This window comes from Mesocricetus auratus, unplaced genomic scaffold, assembly GCF_017639785.1.
Source record: "Mesocricetus auratus isolate SY011 unplaced genomic scaffold, BCM_Maur_2.0 Super-Scaffold_100004, whole genome shotgun sequence".
Lineage (NCBI taxonomy): Eukaryota > Metazoa > Chordata > Mammalia > Rodentia > Cricetidae > Mesocricetus > Mesocricetus auratus.
Genome location: NW_024429189.1, coordinates 84,922,663 through 84,940,340, shown reverse-complemented (window position 1 = coordinate 84,940,340; position 17,678 = coordinate 84,922,663). Strand labels below are relative to the sequence as shown.

Sequence of the window (17,678 nt, the reverse complement as noted above, 5' to 3'; positions counted from 1 at the left end):
CCTCCCAAACTCAGCCATGAAGAAGTAATGGAATTTGAACTTTTAAGTGTGTCATTGTCAGATTAGTTCCAGATTGCAAGGAGCAAAGCTCCCATTTCCAAACTTTCCCCCTAACTCCCCAGCTGTGTTGGTCCCAGTGGACTGAAGCGGAATGTGTTCACTTTCTTTTCTTAGTCCTCTAATTATCTTACCCTCGAGGCCCTTGGAAATATTTCCAACATGATTTTTTCCTTTGCAACTGCATAATTATAGTTACTGGAAGAGAGGGGGTGGAGAGTGGAGCGTGTGAGCATCGCGTGTACACTAATTACAGTACAGCACCATGTGTCATTGTTGAATGTGTCTCTTCGGCCTGCTTTGACAGTGTGTTGACAATGGGAGGTACTAAACATTCAGCTTGTTGACTGGAGTCCATTGTCATCAATATGTGTACCTACAAAACCAAGTACACAGGGAAAACAATCTGGTGAGTCTGATAAAATCATAGGAAATTTTCATTTAACTATTTATTTAGTTCCTTGTAAAGCAACTCTTCATTGGAAAAATGTGCTTGGTTCAAGATGGGTGTGGTGCTTCAATGCCAGCACTAGGGAGGTAGAGTCAGGGGGGATATCTGTGGGTTCAAGGTTAGCCTGGTCTACAAAGCAAGTTCCAGGATAGCTAGGGCTACACAGAGAAACCCTCTTTGTGTCTCTGTCTCTCTGTCTCTCTCTCATACACAAAAGAACAAAAATTCTTGGTGCTAATGAAGGTGAACAGTTATAAGTTGTGGTTCTTGATGTTTATTTTTTATCTAATTGGTGTGAGAATATGCATTATGTGGGGTGGTATATATGCATGTATGTGTGCACCTTGCATGTGGAGTGGAGGCCAGTAGAAGCTGCTGGGTGTCTTCTTCCATTACTCTCTCTCTGCTGCATTCCTTTAAGGCAGGGGCCCTCCCTGAATCTGGAACTTGTGTCCTCCCCCACCCCTCTGTTCTGGGGTTTGAGGGATATGCAGGTCCATGCCCCCACTTCTTTTTTTTGTTTTGTTTTGTTTTGTTTTTGTTTTGTTTTGTTTGTTTTTTTTACTAGACAAGGTTTCTCTGTATTGTTTGGAGGCTGTCGGTCCAGCCTGGCCTTGAACTCACAGAGATCTGCCTGCCTCTGCCTCCCGAGTGCTGGGATTAAAGGCATGCACCACCACCGCCTGGCTGCCCCCACTTCTTATATGGGTGCTGGGATCCCAACTCTGGTTTCCAGGCCTGGCTTTTAGTAGTGTGTGACAATACCTGGTTCTCTGAAGGAACATTTTTTTTCTTCTTTTTTTAAATTTAAATTAGAAACAAGCTTGTTTTACATGTCAATCCCAGTTCCCTCTCTCTCCCCTCCTCCCCTGCCCCTCCATCCCATCCCCTTTCTGCTTTACAGGGAGAGTGAGACCTTCCATGGGGGATCTTCAAAGTCTGTCATATCATTTGGAGCAGGGCCTAGACCCTCCCTCATATGTCTAGACTGAGAGAGTATCCCTCTATGTGGAATGGGCTCCCAAAGTCCATTCATATACTAGAGATAAATACTGATCCACTACCAGAGGCCCCATAGATTGCCAAGGCCTCCTCACTGACACCTACATTCAGGGAGTCTGGATCAGTCCTATGCTGTTTTCCCAGCTATCAGTCTGGGGTTCATGCCCTTGTTCAGGTTAGCTGTTTCTATGGGTCTCTCCAGCCTGGTCTTGACCCCTTTGCTCATTACTCCTCCCTCTCTGCAACTGGATTCCTGGAGTTCAGCTCAGTGTTTAGCTGTGGGTGTCTGTTTCTGAGTCCATAAATTACTGGATGAAGGCTCTAGGATGGCATATAAGATAATCATCAATCTTATTATTGGAGAAGGGCATTTAAGGTAGCCTCCCCACTATTGTTTAGATTGTTAGTTGGGGTCATCCTTGTAGCTCTTTGGACATTTCCCTAGTGCCAGATATCTCTTCAAACCAATAATGGCTCCCTCTCTTTTGTTTTTGGTTTTTCGAGACAGGGTTTCTCTGTATTGTTTTGGAGACTGTCCTGGAACTCGCTTTGTAGACCAGGCTGGCCTCGAACTCACAGAGATCCGCCTACCTCTGCCTCCCAAGTGCTGGGATTAAAGGCGTGCGCCACCAACGCCCGGCTTAATGGCTCCCTCTCTTATGGTATCTCTTTTCTTGCTCTCCTCTATTCTTCTCCTGACTCAATCTTCCTGCTCCCTCGTGTCCTCCTCTCCCCTCCTCTTCTCCTCTCCTCTTTCTCCTAACACCCTCTCCCCTCCCCCCTTTCTTGTATCTACGAAGACCTCTTATTGAGGTGGCCTGTGCAGTAGATACCTAGGACCTAGGACCATGAGCTGTTTACTCAGGCTGCTTGGCTCTTTTGCATGCCTGATGATGGAGAATGCCAGACTGCTTGAGTCTTTTTCACAAGAAGCATTCCCTGCATGCCCATTGCTTTAATAGATTTTCTGTTGTGTAGGAAACTTTATTTAGTTCACAGTTGTAGTGACTGGACAGCACTCACAGCTGTCCAGCTTCTGGGGAGGCTTTCATGAGCCTTCAGCTGAGGGTGGAGAGTGGAAGGGAAGTGTGTGTGTGTGTGTGTGTGTGTGTGTGTGTGTGTGTAGGGTGTCATCAGGCTCAGTTGATGACAACACACTCTGGTGTAGCAGTCTAGTCCTGCAAGAAGAAGCACCCACTCAGTAGGAGAAAAGTGTTTCTATCTCTTAAGGAAACACTCAGCTCTTCAAGGCTCCTGTCCCTCTCAGTACTGTTGTGTTGCTAAGTAACCTTTAATACAATTTCTATTTAATTTACAGTACCTCATGAAAGGGAAATGGAAAACGAGGTCATTAATTGTCATTTCCCTCACAAAAGGGGCGGGTGATTCTGAGGTTCTTACAGTAGAGTTTCAAGGAACAACACGCTTTCCAGGGAGGCCACGCCAGTATGAGACACCAGAGAGAGGTCTTTGTGAACTAGGAAAAATTTATAGTTTAGACTAGTTTAGAGTCTTGACTTTCTTCTTACCATGTGCATTTGAGGATTGAGAGACCCAAGGGTCCACTTGAGGGCCTCTGACTGAGAAAGTCAAGACTGTGACCATTTCGGTCTTGATGGTATGAAGTTTGCCTTACCATTTGGACACCTTGCTGCTAGAACCTCTGTGTTTGTTGCAATCTAACCTAAAGCTCTTTGTATGGCCTCCCGGGAGATAACTAGACAAGGCTATTACTGGAGTCCCTTTTTATATTCTAGGAATTACAACAATGAATCCAGTTAATACTTTACCTGAATTATTCATTGGGAATGAGTACTCCAAGGAGAAGCTATCCAAGTTAAATTGGAAAGATGTATTTCATAAGATGCTTTTCATCCGAAGTGATGGCTTAAAATTCACCATGAATTTTAATATACTCACTGGGTAGCTCTCTCCTGCTAATTCAATTCCTAGTTAATTTGAACTCCCTGAATCTTCCTTAAATGAAAGAGTGTCTGAATAAAATTAATTGTAGCTGAAATAACATAATTTTCTCATGATAATAGTGATCAGCTTAGGCAGTGTAGGGCAGATATTAGGCAGTTTAATCACAGGTTATAGCAAATAAACACTTCATTAGTGAGGACAGGGTCCAAATTTCAAGTGAGAGGAGTAGAGTGCATTGCATTGAAAACCAGCAGGCATAATTGTCTGGCTACAAGCTAGTTCTCTCTCAGATCCTTGCTGGTGGTCAGCATTCTGTCAATACCAACATCAAAGACCCACTTTCCTCCTAGCCAATGTTGGCCTTCTAGGTAGCTGGGGGATGATCTGAATGGATTAAAGAGGGAAAGGTGTTTTTTAAAGACCAGAATAAGATGGAACCTCTGGAGATGTGAACTCTGACAAGTTCAACCGTTGCTCCATCTCCTCTCCACTGCCCTGAGGTTCACCCAGCTCAGCAGTGTCTTTCAACATTTCTTCTCTACACTGAGGAAGTTCTTCTCTCCAGTCTTGTCTGTCCCTTGCTGTCCCTTTTTGTTCGGTCTCCCTTTCTGAAAGGGAGTCCTCTTTGAGAGTTTGGGTCAAGTAATACATGGAAGGGTTCAAAGAAAAATATGCATTTGAATCTTAATTTTGCTCTGGTTTCAATGTATCCCCTTTAAAACAAAGGCATTTAAAATGTAGCAGTTGATATGATGGTATTAAGAGTGGGGCTTCAAAAGAAGAGGAGGCAACTAGGGCTCCCCCGACCCACCATGGGATCATGGCTCTTACAAAAGAGGCACACCCAGTGATTGGTTCACTTGCCCTCCTACTTCCCACCACACCCACCTAGAGGATATAACAACAGGGAGCCATCTTGGAAGCAGAGCAGCTGGCTAGACAATTGAACTGATTCATGACTTGTTCCTGGATTTCCATACTCCATAATAAGAAACACATTTTTGCTTATTTTTTTATTATTTGTGTGTGTGTGTGTGTGTGTGTGTGTGTGTGTGTGTGTGTGTGTGTGTGTGTGTGTACACAAGCCATAGTGGGTATGTGGAACCCGGAGGATGACTTTCAGGACTCTGTTCTCTCCTTTCACCATGGGATCCCAGGATCAAACTCAGATAACCAGGCTGGAGTAGCAAGTTCTTTTACTCACTGAGCCATTTCAAGCCCAAATTTCAGCGTTTTTTGGTTATTTCTTTTATAAATAGCATAGTCTGTGTGTTGTCAGCATCAAACTGCTACTGCACTCCTGAGAGCCTAGGAGACCTCTGCTTAGGTGCACCAGCATACTTAGCCTTCATCATGAAGAAAGAAGAATTTCAGGACCACTGAGAGAGAGGCAAAGTCGGTGAGTTTATTGATTAAACAGAAAGACAAGATCCACGTGCACACAGTAACGTGTGAGCATTAGGAGAAATGCACTCAAGTGGCTCAGAAGTAGCTGTGTCGTGTGATTTGGAGGCTTTAAAATGGCCTTGGGAGATATTAGGGAGTGTGCAGATACACTCAGCCACAGAATCCTTCCCTGACACGGAGACCTTATTTTAGGTACTTTGTGCAGGCTTGCGGGTGAAGAAGGGAGTGCCATTGAAGATGGAAGCGTTGAGCAATTGGATCCTTCCTCTTGAAGAGGCTGGGATGCAGACAGAGTTCATCAGCCCCTTTTAACGGTCTCATTCGTGATGGCTCTCAGAAAAGGCAGCACACTTCATTTGTGGGTGTTCTGGCTACTCATGTTGACATTCCTGGGTGTTAGGGAGACTGGAGTCAGAAGCAGGAGAGTGGCAGTGGCAGTATGTGTGACTGTTCTTTCCCATGTCCTCTCTTTCCCAGCTCGCTGTCTTGTGTCAGTGTTCTGCTACAGTAGTAGAAAAGACTGAGACAGATCTTAGGATTGTTTTACTTTGCTAGGATGCTGCAAATCTGGGAAATAAGCATGGGGGCAGCCAGGGACCACATCTTAAATAAAAGGTAAAGATATCTTAAACTAAAAAAAAATACAGCCTTGAAAAGTTAGGGGTTATTTGTTTATTTTTCATCAGTGACAATAGGGATTGGTGGAATGGTTTTGGGAAAATTGTTACCTATGCATCTCTACACTTTATAGAGGATTGAACTCATTCTCATCCATTCTTATCCTCTGGCAGTATTTCCTTATTTATGCATTTATTTATAAGGAAATACCAACTTGGGAAAAAAAAGCACAAAACATCAGTGCTACAAAGAATGCACATAGAATAATGCTCAAAGGAAACAGACCAGTGTCCTGAGGACTGTTTTGGCTTCCTAGTAACAGGGTTAGAAAATGAATAGTGTTTCCTTTTTTCCCCCATTTTTATTAAATCCTCGATTGTTTATCTTGTGAGGAAATGAACGAGAGGACTTCCTGCCACTTGTATAAGATGATGGATAAAGGTGCTTGTTTATTTAATTATATTTAATTATTTGGTTTTTCGAGGCAGGCTTTTATTGTAGTTTTAGAGCCTGTCCTGGAATTAGCTCTTGTAGAACAGGCTGGCCTCAAACTCACAGAGGTCTTCCTGCCTCTGCCTTCTGAGTATGTATATATATGTACACACACACACACACACACACACACACAAAGAGAGAGAGGAAGAGAGAGAGAGAAATTTTGCTTATAGGAATTTATCATCATTAAATGTGCAGTTTGATTTTTTAATTCAACTTTGTATAATATTGGAATAGTATAAACAGCTTAAACAAATCCACTAATATTCAATTGATAAGTTAATTACGATATAGCCAGAAAAACACTGTTGCTTTATCTAGCTGTTAAAATGATGATATAGATCTGCTTTTATTTATTTTCACAGAAACATAGCCCATATGATGACAAGATCTTGTGCAATGTGTATAGTTTGGTCCTACTGGCATAGACAAAAATTTATGTCTGAAAAGCATTCTTAAAATTTACAATAGTTACTCACTGGGTGGTTAATTCTTATTCTTCATTCGTAACTTAAAGTGTGTGTGCGTGCATATGTGTGTGTGTGTGTGTGTGTACATGTGCATACCACCTGTGTGCGGGGACCTATATAAGCAGGCCACAACGGGCATAGGATGCCCTAGGCAGTTGTGAGGCCCATGACATGGGTTCTGGGAACCCATCTCTGGAAGAGCAGCGAGTGTTATTAGCAGCTGAGCCATCTTGTCAGTCCTTGTTCATTATATTCTTACACATTGTCTGCATTTTAAAGGTCGGTTTTAGTATCAGCTTAGTAATCATTTAAGAAGGTGTTTGAGTGGGAAACAGAGAAACAAACCTGAAGCTCCAGACTAGAAGTAGCTAGAGCAGGCTTGCTGGCTCCCAGGCTGCAGCAACAAGCACGGCACTCTGGGCATCAAGCCCCTAAGATTGCCCTCCCTTTGTCCTAGCCCTGCATTCTCCTTCCCTGTACAGCTTTTAGTGAGTAACCGACACCTCCCCTCAACTTCCACTCTTCTTTCAAAACCAAGTGGATAGTTCCAATATACTTTAAGGGCACCCCGCGAAGTGGGGGTAACAGGAAGTAACTCTATTAAAGCTTTCCTTATTTTCTGCTTGACCAGTGGGTCACCTGGGAGAGATAAAGAGTATCACAGAAGGTTGGTTAAAAACATTTAAAAGTTGGCCAAAGGTTTCACATCTTATAGTGTTGCTACTCCCAAAGGCAGAGTGGCCTCTGTGGCTGGAGCTCAGTCTACACAGCAGAAAAGCAGTCTACACAGCGGAGACGCTAAGCTCCATGCTGATTCTTGATGGAGAAGGATTCCTTCCAGGATCCGTGGACACTTGTTCTTAGAGTTTCCCGAGATTTCTGTGTTTGCCCTTTATGTCCTGGGAGAGGACGCTGTTTAAGGAATTTAAGGAATCCTGAGTGTTGTGGTCCTGAGGTGCTGGACTTGGTGAAGAGAGGAGGGAATGGTTGTGGTTACTCACTCCGAATTTCCTGCTGGGCACATGAAGTGAAGGATTCCCAGGCTCTCTGAGGTTCTGATAGAGTAGGGTCAGATGTGGGGGCCTCTGCCTTTGAAGTTTCCAGGTGATCCCATGGTCACGTAGGTTTAAGAACTATGGGCTTGGGGCCTGATGAGATGTCTCAGCCGTTAAGAGCACGTGGCTGCTCATTGCCAGGGCTTTTATCATCCAGGGAAGCTGCTGTTGGACTCAGTGAGTCATAGTCCTCCGCAGGCTCCCCCGAGCCTGCCGAGGGACCCACAGCAGGGATGTGGTGGTCACTGCTGTGGACTTAGTGGGAGTGCTTCTCAAGTCGGAAAGAGACATCTAGTCCTGGGGTGTGGGTGAAGGCTCTGGTGAGTGTGGTGCCAGTGATCCTCTGGAATTTGATCACAGATCTGACTCAGACGTCTTCAGAGTGGCCCCAAGTGCTGAGGTGCCCAGCAGCCCCATGGTGCTACTGAAGGGAACTTAGACATGGGTGCAATAAGATTGAAACTATGGGCTGAAAATACAAAATATGTTTTTAAAAATATGCAGGCTGTGGGGTCAGTGTGAAGCAGCTCAGCTAGTGTAGGCGCTTGCTGCAGAATTTTAGTGTCTTAGCCAGGATTGCTATTGCTGTGAAGAGACACCATGACCATGGCAATGCTTATAAAGGAAACACTTCATCGGGGTGGCTCACTTACAATCTCAGAGGCTCAGTCCATTATCATCATGGCGGGGAGCGTGGCAGTGTGTAGGTAGATGTGGTGCTGTAAAGGTAGTTGAGCGTCTTACATCTTGCAGGCCACAGGAAGTCAACTGAGACACTGGGCAGCACTGAGCATAGGAAACCTCAAAGCCCACCCTCACAGTGACACACTTCCTCTAACAAGGCCATACCCACTCCAACAAAGCCACACCTCCTAATAGTGCCACTCCCTATGAGATTATGGGGACCAGTTACATTCAAACTACTACAGGTGGGGACCTCAGTCTTGACAGCCAGAAGTTTCATAATAGTAGCTAACCTCCACATATGCACCATGGCACCCTCATCCAACACACACACACACACACACACACACACACACACACACACACCTATTTTAAATGAAATAACAACAAGCAAATCCTTGGGGTTTTGATTCACACCAAGAGAAAGGTTTATTTATGAGAAGTCCCTCAGGGGACAACCCCAGTGGTGAAAATCAAGGATACAGTGATGTATACATCTCTTCATGGACCACAGATTCTAGTGGCTACTCCATTCATAGATCATGACCAGACTTGATTGCTGCCTGTAAAACTGTAAAGAAGGATGCTTCGGTCAGACTCCAATCTGTGTGTCAGTGAGGAAAGGCCTAGAACTTCCAAATCAGCAGGCTTGTTCAGCTTACCACCTTGGTGACAGGTGGCATCAGTATAAGCAGTTCTTATCCTGAATAAATGCCAGTGCGTGTATGTATAAACACGTTGATGCTTTCTTATTGAGTCACCATACTAACACAGAGTTCTGCAGAGAATTCCTGGAAGCAGCTGGCCTTTGTACCTAGATACATCAATTGGTTTTCTACATTGTCTACAAGATAATAGGCCTCATAGAACATTGTGTTTGATAGCTTAGCAGTAAGTTCTGTCCACATTCAAGGACTGAGGCAACTCCGTGGGGTGACCCTTTCTGGAGCTCTGGGACCCTTTCTGGAGCTCTGGATCTGTGGTGCCCTGCTTAGCACCATGTCCTTCCCACAGCGCATGGCTCTGCTGTCAAAACGGCTCGTTCGCTGGCATCCCGTGGGCAGGTGCACAAAAGCAAGCTGTGTTTTTAGGGGATGGCCAAGTTACAAAATGGACCTGCTTTCTCCCCAAGCAAAGGAAGAAAGTGCTGTGTGGTACCCCTGAAGATGGGCCTTGGGCGACTTGGCGGGCTGCAGGCGCCAAGTCTAGGAGTCTGAGAGTTGAGCTTGAAGAGCACTGCACTGGGGCATCTTTGCAGGTGAGGGTCCTCGGTCAAAAACAGGCTTTGATTAAGTATGTCATTCTAACTCAGAGTTCAGTTAGGAAATTCTGATGCCATCCATACTCCAAAAGGATGGTTTCACTGCAAGGACTTTTGATTGCTGTCTGTCCATGTATTTTTATAAACTCATTTAACAATTGTTTATAAGATAGCTACTCTCCCTAATTTGAGCTGTGTGTGGACTTGTAATTGAACAAGAGTGATGTGCTTTTTGGTTTTTTGTTTTCCCCCCTCGATGAAAAAGATGGAAACAAATGACTAATAATCAGGGACTTACTGTAAAGGAACAGTAGGGTATTATAATGAAGTACAATGGAGGGAAGGACACAAATATTTTAAAGAGAGAGATAGTCAGAGAAGGCCTTTTGGATAAGCCAGTATTTAAACTAAAGCCTGGACTAAAAGGGACCAAACATGTGAAGAATATGCCAAGCAATGTAGAAATGCTATGCAAAGACACCCAGGGTTAGGGCTGACCTTGATGTAGTTCAGGAGCAGCCAGCGAGCTGGGGTTCTGCAAACCAGAGGAGGGGAGGTATGAGGTTAGACAGGCAGACCACAGATTATATACACAGGCCCTGGAGGTTGACACATTGAGAAAGGGTTATGTTATCAGACTTAATTGGAATTAGAAGTCTGGAGTTGAGAGGAAAAGGCTTCTTTGGACCATGAAACTGGGAGTCATCAGCACTGGGATGGGAAGACTCAGGAGCAGGTAGTCTTAACCAGGAAGAGGTTGTAGAGACACCAGAGTCCCCGGAAAAGACCAACCAGAAGCTGATGGACGTGGGAGGATGTTTGTACACTGTGTGGATGCATTGCTGTGATTGGTGTAATAAAACGCTGAATAGTCAATAGCTAGGCAGGAGGTAGAGGCAGAATTTCCTGGGACAGATAGGAAGAGGAGGAATCTAGGCATGCAGGAGAAGCCAGGAAACATGGAAAGGAAACAGGAGGTGCAAGATAGAAAAGACGTAACACCACATGATAGAACACAGATTAATATAAATGGGTTGATTTAATTTATAAGAGCTAGTGAGACAAGCCTAAGCTATAGGCTGAGCTTTCATAATAGACTTTCATAAGTCTCTGTGTCATTGTTTGGGAGCTGGCTGTCAGGACAGAAAAAGATTCATTGCATGGAGGGTGGGAGACAAACCAGAAAGAAGTAGACCTGTGGAAGCTAGGGAGGTGAACTGTCAGAGAGAGATGGTTGATGAGGTCATTGTTGATGCAAAATCTAGACTTTCACTGTCCAGTATATGGTTCACTAGTTTCATGTGCTGGTTAGTTGTTTATTTATTTTATTTTTGTCAACTTGACACAACAAGGGTCATCTGGGAAAAGAGAATCTTAATTGAGAAAATGCCTCCATCAGATTGGCCTGCTGCAAGTCTAATTAATTAATTAATTAATTAATGATTGATGAGAGAGTACCCAGTTCACTGTGGGTAGTGTCACCTCTGGGCTGGTGGGGCTGGGAACATGAAAGGCAGCTCAGCTTGATCCTGGAGAGCAAGCCAGTAAGCAGCATTCCTCCATGGTTTCTGCTTCAGTCCTTGATGTCACTCAGATTCCTGCTTTAGCTCTTGCCCTGGTTTCCTCAATGATATACTGTGACATGAAATGTTAGCCAAATAAGCTATTTCCTTCCCAAGTTGTTTTTTTTGGTGGGGAGGGAGGGATGTTCAAGGCAGGGTTTCTCTCTGTAACAGCTCTAGCTGTCTTGGAACTCGATCTGTAGACTAGGCTGGCCTCATAGAGAGCCACTGGCCTCTGCCTCCTGAGTGTAGGGATTAAAGGTGTGGGCCATCACTGCCAGGATCCCAAGTTGTTTTTGATCATGGTGTTTATCACAGCCATAGAAAGCAAAACTTATGGCCTCTAAGCACTCGACATGTGGCCACTTCAAACAGATGCTCTGGAAATGTAAAATAAAACACACACTGGATTTTGAAGACAGCACAAAAGCAAGAAAGGAAGACACTTCATCACTGATTTATCAGTAATGTTATGTTGTAATCGCAAGGTTTAGGATTAATTGGGTTAAATAAGAGATACCATTAGAATTCACTTGCTTCCTTTTACTCTGTAAAACACTAGAAAGTTGTAAATTCCATGTGTGGCTTGCACTGTACTTCTGTTAGCATGCTCTACAACATTGAAGCCATTAGCAAACTCAAGAAGAGTAGACTGACTGATGGTCAGGGGACATCACCAGCACTTCATAAGCTGGGCATGGTAATACTCACAGAAGGATCAGAAGTTCAAGGTCCTCCTTGGCTACATAACTAGCTCAAGACTTCCTGAGATGAATACCTAGCTGATTGTTTATACTGCCAGTAAGACTGAGCCATCATCACAGAATGACTTTTGCCTGGAATTAAAAAAACCAAAGTAGTACTAAAATTTCTTGCAGAATTTTAGCAATGGTGTGCTCTAGTATTTTTACATAAACTAATGGTATAATATCCTTCAAATAAGCTCTTAACATATTAAAAAAATTAACCCGTGTTTCTTTCCTTCCCTTTTTTTTGTTTTTCCGCCTGATTTAAATCTTTAATTCACTTCCATTTGTTTATTTATTTTTTTTACATATCTGGCCAGGAAACTTCATGGTGTTATGGTCAACTTGCCGCACAACCGTGTTCAAATCTGTCACCAACAGGTTCATTAAAAACCTGGCCTGCTCTGGGATTTGTGCCAGCCTAGTCTGCGTGCCCTTTGACATCATTCTCAGTACCAGCCCTCACTGCTGCTGGTGGATCTACACCATGTTCTTCTGCAAGGTTGTCAAATTCCTACACAAAGTCTTCTGCTCCGTGACCATCCTTAGCTTCCCTGCCATTGCCTTGGACAGGTAATTTAATTTTTAACGTCTATTTATTTGTGTGTGTGTGTGTGTGTGTGTGTGTGTGTGTGTGTGTGTGTGTGTGTGTGTGTGGTGCCTCCAGAGGTCAGAAGAAGGCATTAGATCCCCTGGAACACGGATTACAGTCAGTTGTGAGCTTCTGTGTGGGTGCTGAGAACTGAACTCAGGTCTTCTGGAAGAGTTGTAAATTCTTATAACCACTGGGGCCATCTCCCCAGACCAATGTGGAAAGTTTTTAAAGAATAAGATTTGATGAGGGCAGGAACATATTATTTAGAACATCTTGTTGTTATACCACAAATCAGCACAATAACCCTTGATCTTAGGCAAGGAAATATGCAAACAATAAAAAGTCCTGGTTTTCCTTCCAGCTGGTAAACCATTGCATTTCTCAAACCATCACTCATACAAAAAAGTAAACAAATGCTTTAGTAGAAAAACCAGGATGATAAATTTCTATTTTATGATTCAGAGATACGAATTATTTGCAGGCATCAGTGAGGTGCACTTGAAGAAGGGAAGTGGATCTTTTCTCTTCCTTGCATCTATTTGTTTTATGACACTAAGTCGGCGAGTTAATTAGGAGGCCGCCTACACTTCCTGCAGCCTCTTCTTAGAGAGGTGCACACTAAGAACAGTATTTATAATGAGCTGTGTGCATATCTTACAGTTTATTTCCCAGTGTGTAATGGGATGAAAACTGATAGATAGATGCCTGATTGTGTTTCGTAGCAGTGAGCAAGTAGCACCCAGAGCCAGGGCGCTCCTACGCATGATTTTATGTGTGAGAGTGGTACCGTCTATAGAGTTTTGATTAGAAAAATGTATCTGTATTCAGAGCCAAAGCATTTTGAAAGCATGCATTGTTCATGCGAAATCTTTTCCTCCCTGGGGGAATAATAACTAGAACCCACTTCACAGTGCCCTACCCTTCTGTGATCATCCAGGGCCTGTGTAGTACTTTGTATCATGTTTTTCTCTGCCTCAGAACATTCCCTCACTGTTCACCATCAGACTCCATAGCATTGCCACTCTCTCTGATAGTTTCCTAGGTAGCCTTAGTGCCAAGTACCTCCTCTGGTAGAGCCATCGCCTTCTGGATTGTAACTGTTCATGCATTCTCATAGAGTGCGGTGGTGTTCCTGCATATCTGTTCCTGTTAGTAACCCACAGCATTGGTTGTCATTCATTCTTACCTGTCCCCTTGAGTTAGGGACTGCCATGAGGGTAGGAAGATCTACTCCAGTGTTGACTGAGAGCAGAGTTCTGAGCCAAGCTAACATGAAGAGTCTTGCCATAATTTTGATGGCTGATGGCAGCCGCTTGGTGATGGTATGGTTGTGGGGTGTGAGAAACTATTCAATGCTCCCATTTCACTGATGGTATGAAATCAAGGTGCATTTGAAATTCTTCTTTGGTAGTTACAGAATGATCAAATTGTAGCTTGGAAGGGGGGACGTATGCATCTGAATTTTAACAACGAATTAATTTTGCAGGCATTTGAGACCTGCTGGTTGCTCTTAGAGTTATGATAACTGGCTACTAGGTAGACACAATGTGCTTGGCTGGATTTGATTGGGATCCATCGTTCACTTGGGTGTCTTCTGCCATGAGCAGCCTTAGAGGCTAATAATTCTGCAGTGTATGGAGTGGGGTGTAAGTCTGCTTTCCGTATGTATGTAGATTAATTTGTTGTGACAGTGGTTTTAAAATTTTCTCAGAGGCTTCTCAATGTGGAAAATTTACAAGTTGCCCCTTATCATTACATTGAAAACCAGCTACACAGGAGGCTACCAGCTACCAGCCACCACACAGGAGGCTTTAGGGATCTGTGTCCTTTATGTTGAAGGCACTAAAGATTTAGTTCTGTTGGCAATAATTATTAAGCTAGAAAGCATTTGCTTATTTTCCCGGTAGTCTTAAGAATTGCATGAAGACTGGGCTTTTCTCTGCATCTTCAGGAAGTTTTTGTTTTGCTTTTTTTGGCTTATTGGTCTCCCCATATGCTTCAGGGTCCTCACAAGTTAAGGTCTGGCTTCCTGAATTCCTCGTGTCTCAGTTATTGTCCCCTTCTGCCTACTTTTGGTAGTTGAGGTTACCCTGACTTCAAGAGTATCTTTTCCTGTGAAATGAATTCTGCTTTTATGTCGTGCAGGTACTATTCAGTCCTCTATCCTCTGGAGAGAAAAATATCTGATGCCAAGTCTCGGGAACTAGTGATGTACATCTGGGCTCATGCAGTGGTGGCCAGTGTCCCTGTGTTTGCTGTGACCAATGTAGCTGACATCTATGCTATGTCCACCTGCACGGAAGTCTGGAGCAACTCCTTAGGTCACCTGGTGTATGTTCTGATCTACAATGTCACCACGATCATTGTGCCTGTGGCTGTGGTATTTCTTTTCCTAATCCTGATCCGGAGGGCTCTGAGTGCCAGCCAGAAGAAGAAAGTCATCATTGCTGCACTGAGGACCCCACAGAACACCATCTCCATCCCCTATGCCTCCCAGCGTGAGGCTGAGCTACATGCCACCCTGCTCTCCATGGTGACAGTTTTCATCCTCTGCAGTGTACCCTATGCCACCCTGGTTGTCTACCAGACTGTGCTCAATGTACCTAACACTTCCGTCTTCTTGCTTCTCACTGCCATTTGGCTGCCCAAGGTCTCTCTGTTGGCCAATCCTGTGCTCTTCCTAACTGTAAACAAATCAGTACGCAAGTGCTTGGTTGGGACCCTGGTGCAACTGCATCACCGCTACAGTCGCCGCAATGTGGTTAGTACTGGGAGTGGGGTGGCTGAGGCCAGCCTGGAGCCCAGCATGCGCTCTGGTAGCCAGCTCTTGGAGATGTTCCACATTGGGCAGCAGCAGATCTTTAAGCCCTCAGAGGATGAGGAAGAGAGTGAGGCCAAGTATCTCGGCTCAGCTGATTTCCAGGCCAAGGAGGAGCTTACCTCATGCCCAGAGGGAGAGCAGGAGCCACAGCTGGCACCTTCTGTACCACCTCCTGGCACAGTGGACTCAGTGTCTCAGGAGACCCCGGTAGCCCCAGTGGAACATGGGCTACTCCCTGATAAGTATTCTCTGCAGTTTGGCTTTGGGCCCTTCGAGTTGCCCCCTCAGTGGCTCTCTGAGACCCGAAATAGCAAGAAGAGGCTGCTTCCCCCACTGGGCAACACCCCAGAAGAGCTGATCCAGACAAAAGTTCCCAAACTAGGCAGGGTGGAGCGGAAGATGAGCAGGAACAACAAAGTGAGCATTTTCCCTAAGGTAGACTCCTAGCAGGTTCTCAGTGCCTGGAAGCAATGGGAGCTCTATATTCCTGCCCTCCCTTCACTCTGGCTACAAGCCACTGTGGGGTGATTCCTCCTGTACGGGGCAAAGGGGAAGTTTACATAAAATCCAATGTCCTCTTTATTGAGGGAGTATATATCCATCTATCTTAGTGATCTGTGTCCTTAGTCAAACCCACTGTAATCTGGGCAGTATGGGACAGGTCTGAGGGTCCTTCATGTATATTTTCTGGGGGACTCCTCCTTTCCCTGTGCATAGCTGAGAATACAAAGGGAGCAGGCCCAAGATAATTGTGGGCTGCAGTGGCCATGAAGGTGAAGTTGATACGGTGTTTTTAATTTGTTGTTGTTGTTGTTGTTTGTTTTTTGAGACAGGGTTTCTCTGTCGCTTTGGAGCCTGTCCCGGAACTCAATTTGTAGACAAGGCTGGCTTCAAACTCACAGAGCTCCGCTTATGTCTGCCTCCAGATTAAAAGCCTGTGTCACTATGCCCAGTGAGGTATCCAGTGGTTTTCTAATAGCTTTCATCTGATTTTCTGGGTCCTAAAGCGGGGATGACTATGACTGGTCCCACCTTATGACAGACACAGCAGGGTCTGAGGCAGGCTCTTTGTCCTTGATTATCTTTACACCCCGTTGGTATCACCAAGGCCTCCAACACATGTACCCGCTTCCACCAGTCACCATCAGTGCTGCCAAGAAAACACTGCCAGCCCTTCGCCATGGGTTTTGCTTTAACCTATATTTGACACGGAGGGAAACTTTGTGATGGAGAGCAGTCTGAGAAATACCCACAATGCATAGTTTCCTTTTCTTCCACATGGTCTAGAACAAAAGACAAGAGTCGGGATAGTCGATGCACTGAGGACTTATAGGAGTGAAGTAAGTAGGCAGATGTTTGGAATTACGGGGTGCTGAAGAAACGCAGGTGGCATATACTGGGTTCTTTGGTGACGTTAAAGTAAAATACTTGATTAGGACAAGTGATGCTGCCCCAGCCCTCTAGTCCCACCTTCAGCGTGTTGTGTGAGTCTGGTTTCCGCAGAAGACAAGCAGAGCAGGGAGAAATGTTAATGGTCAAGTGCTGCAGCAACGCCCGGCCTGACTGGTCACTTCATCACCTGCCTCCCAGTTTTGGTATGAGCCACGGTGGGTGGAAGAGGGCGCTCGTCTCAGCAGCGTGGTGACCTGGCTCTTGTGTGTGATCCACTGTGGGATTCCTCTCCCAGGCCCAGTTCAAACCTAACCCTTCCCTCTCACACAAGTGGGCGACTCTGCTCTTCTTTTTAGGGTGTTTTGCTCTTGTTCGTGATACTTGGTGGAGTCAGTCAGGTGCCTTGAGTAGGTGGGTGGCTGTTCCTCACTGTCAGACTTCTTCATCTCAAAGGCAGTGGTCCTCGTGGCTCCTGTTTTAGCTACGCTGGCTCTTGTCCCCTAGGAGGAAGCTCAGTCCGTGTGTAGGCAATTTCCTTTGCTTCTGTTGTGTGATACTCTGTGATTCCTGAGTGTAAACCCAAACTTCTGCTTGGAGAGGAGGGAACTCCTTCCTCTCTGTGTCACCTCACAGTGTTGTTTGCTCACAGCACAAACAGGGGACTGGCTGGCACCCCTCCTGAGGCTCTGCTGCCCCTGCGCCCTGTGTGCATGCCATCTGTAGCTCTTGACCCTGAGACTGTGTTAATACTGTGACCCTTCAAGCTCAGATTTCCAGGCCTTCTCAGCTTTTACTAAGGGGGAAAATAGTCTGTCAGAAAATTCTATGCACCCGAGAAGAACGTGTCTAATGTACTCATGTTGGTGTCATCCTGACAGTATGTATGTACGACTTAATACATTTGTAGCAGCAAATATTGGTTAGCATTTTCTCATGTGTGTTTGAGAAGGAAGGCTGATGTCTAATAGGTTGTCACCGTGTATTTCTATACTCTGTGAAGAATAACATTTTAATAAAAATTAAAAAGCCTTTTCTGAGCTCTAATGATTGTTTGAGCTGTTTTCCCTTCCCAAATGTCTCTTTAAACATGGCCTCGAATGAAAGAGACCCGTTTGTTTCCAAAAAATACAGTCACA

General features: G+C 44.8%; 1 protein-coding gene across 4 annotated transcripts in view; it reads left to right on the top strand.

The window, feature by feature from the left end:
• Gpr176 (G protein-coupled receptor 176) overlaps positions 1-17,678 on the top strand; it is a 107,920-nt gene that overhangs the window by 84,300 nt on the left and 5,942 nt on the right. The window contains exons 2-3 of one of the 4 annotated variants that reach the window (XM_040746030.1): positions 12,116-12,307; positions 14,475-15,567. In XM_040746030.1, coding sequence (XP_040601964.1) covers positions 12,116-12,307; positions 14,475-15,567 — 1,285 coding nt within the window. Of the gene's footprint in view, positions 1-12,054; positions 12,308-14,474; positions 17,587-17,678 lie in introns of those variants that run through there. The other 3 variants (XM_040746031.1, XM_013118048.3, XM_005064750.4) reach the window with 3 other exon arrangements.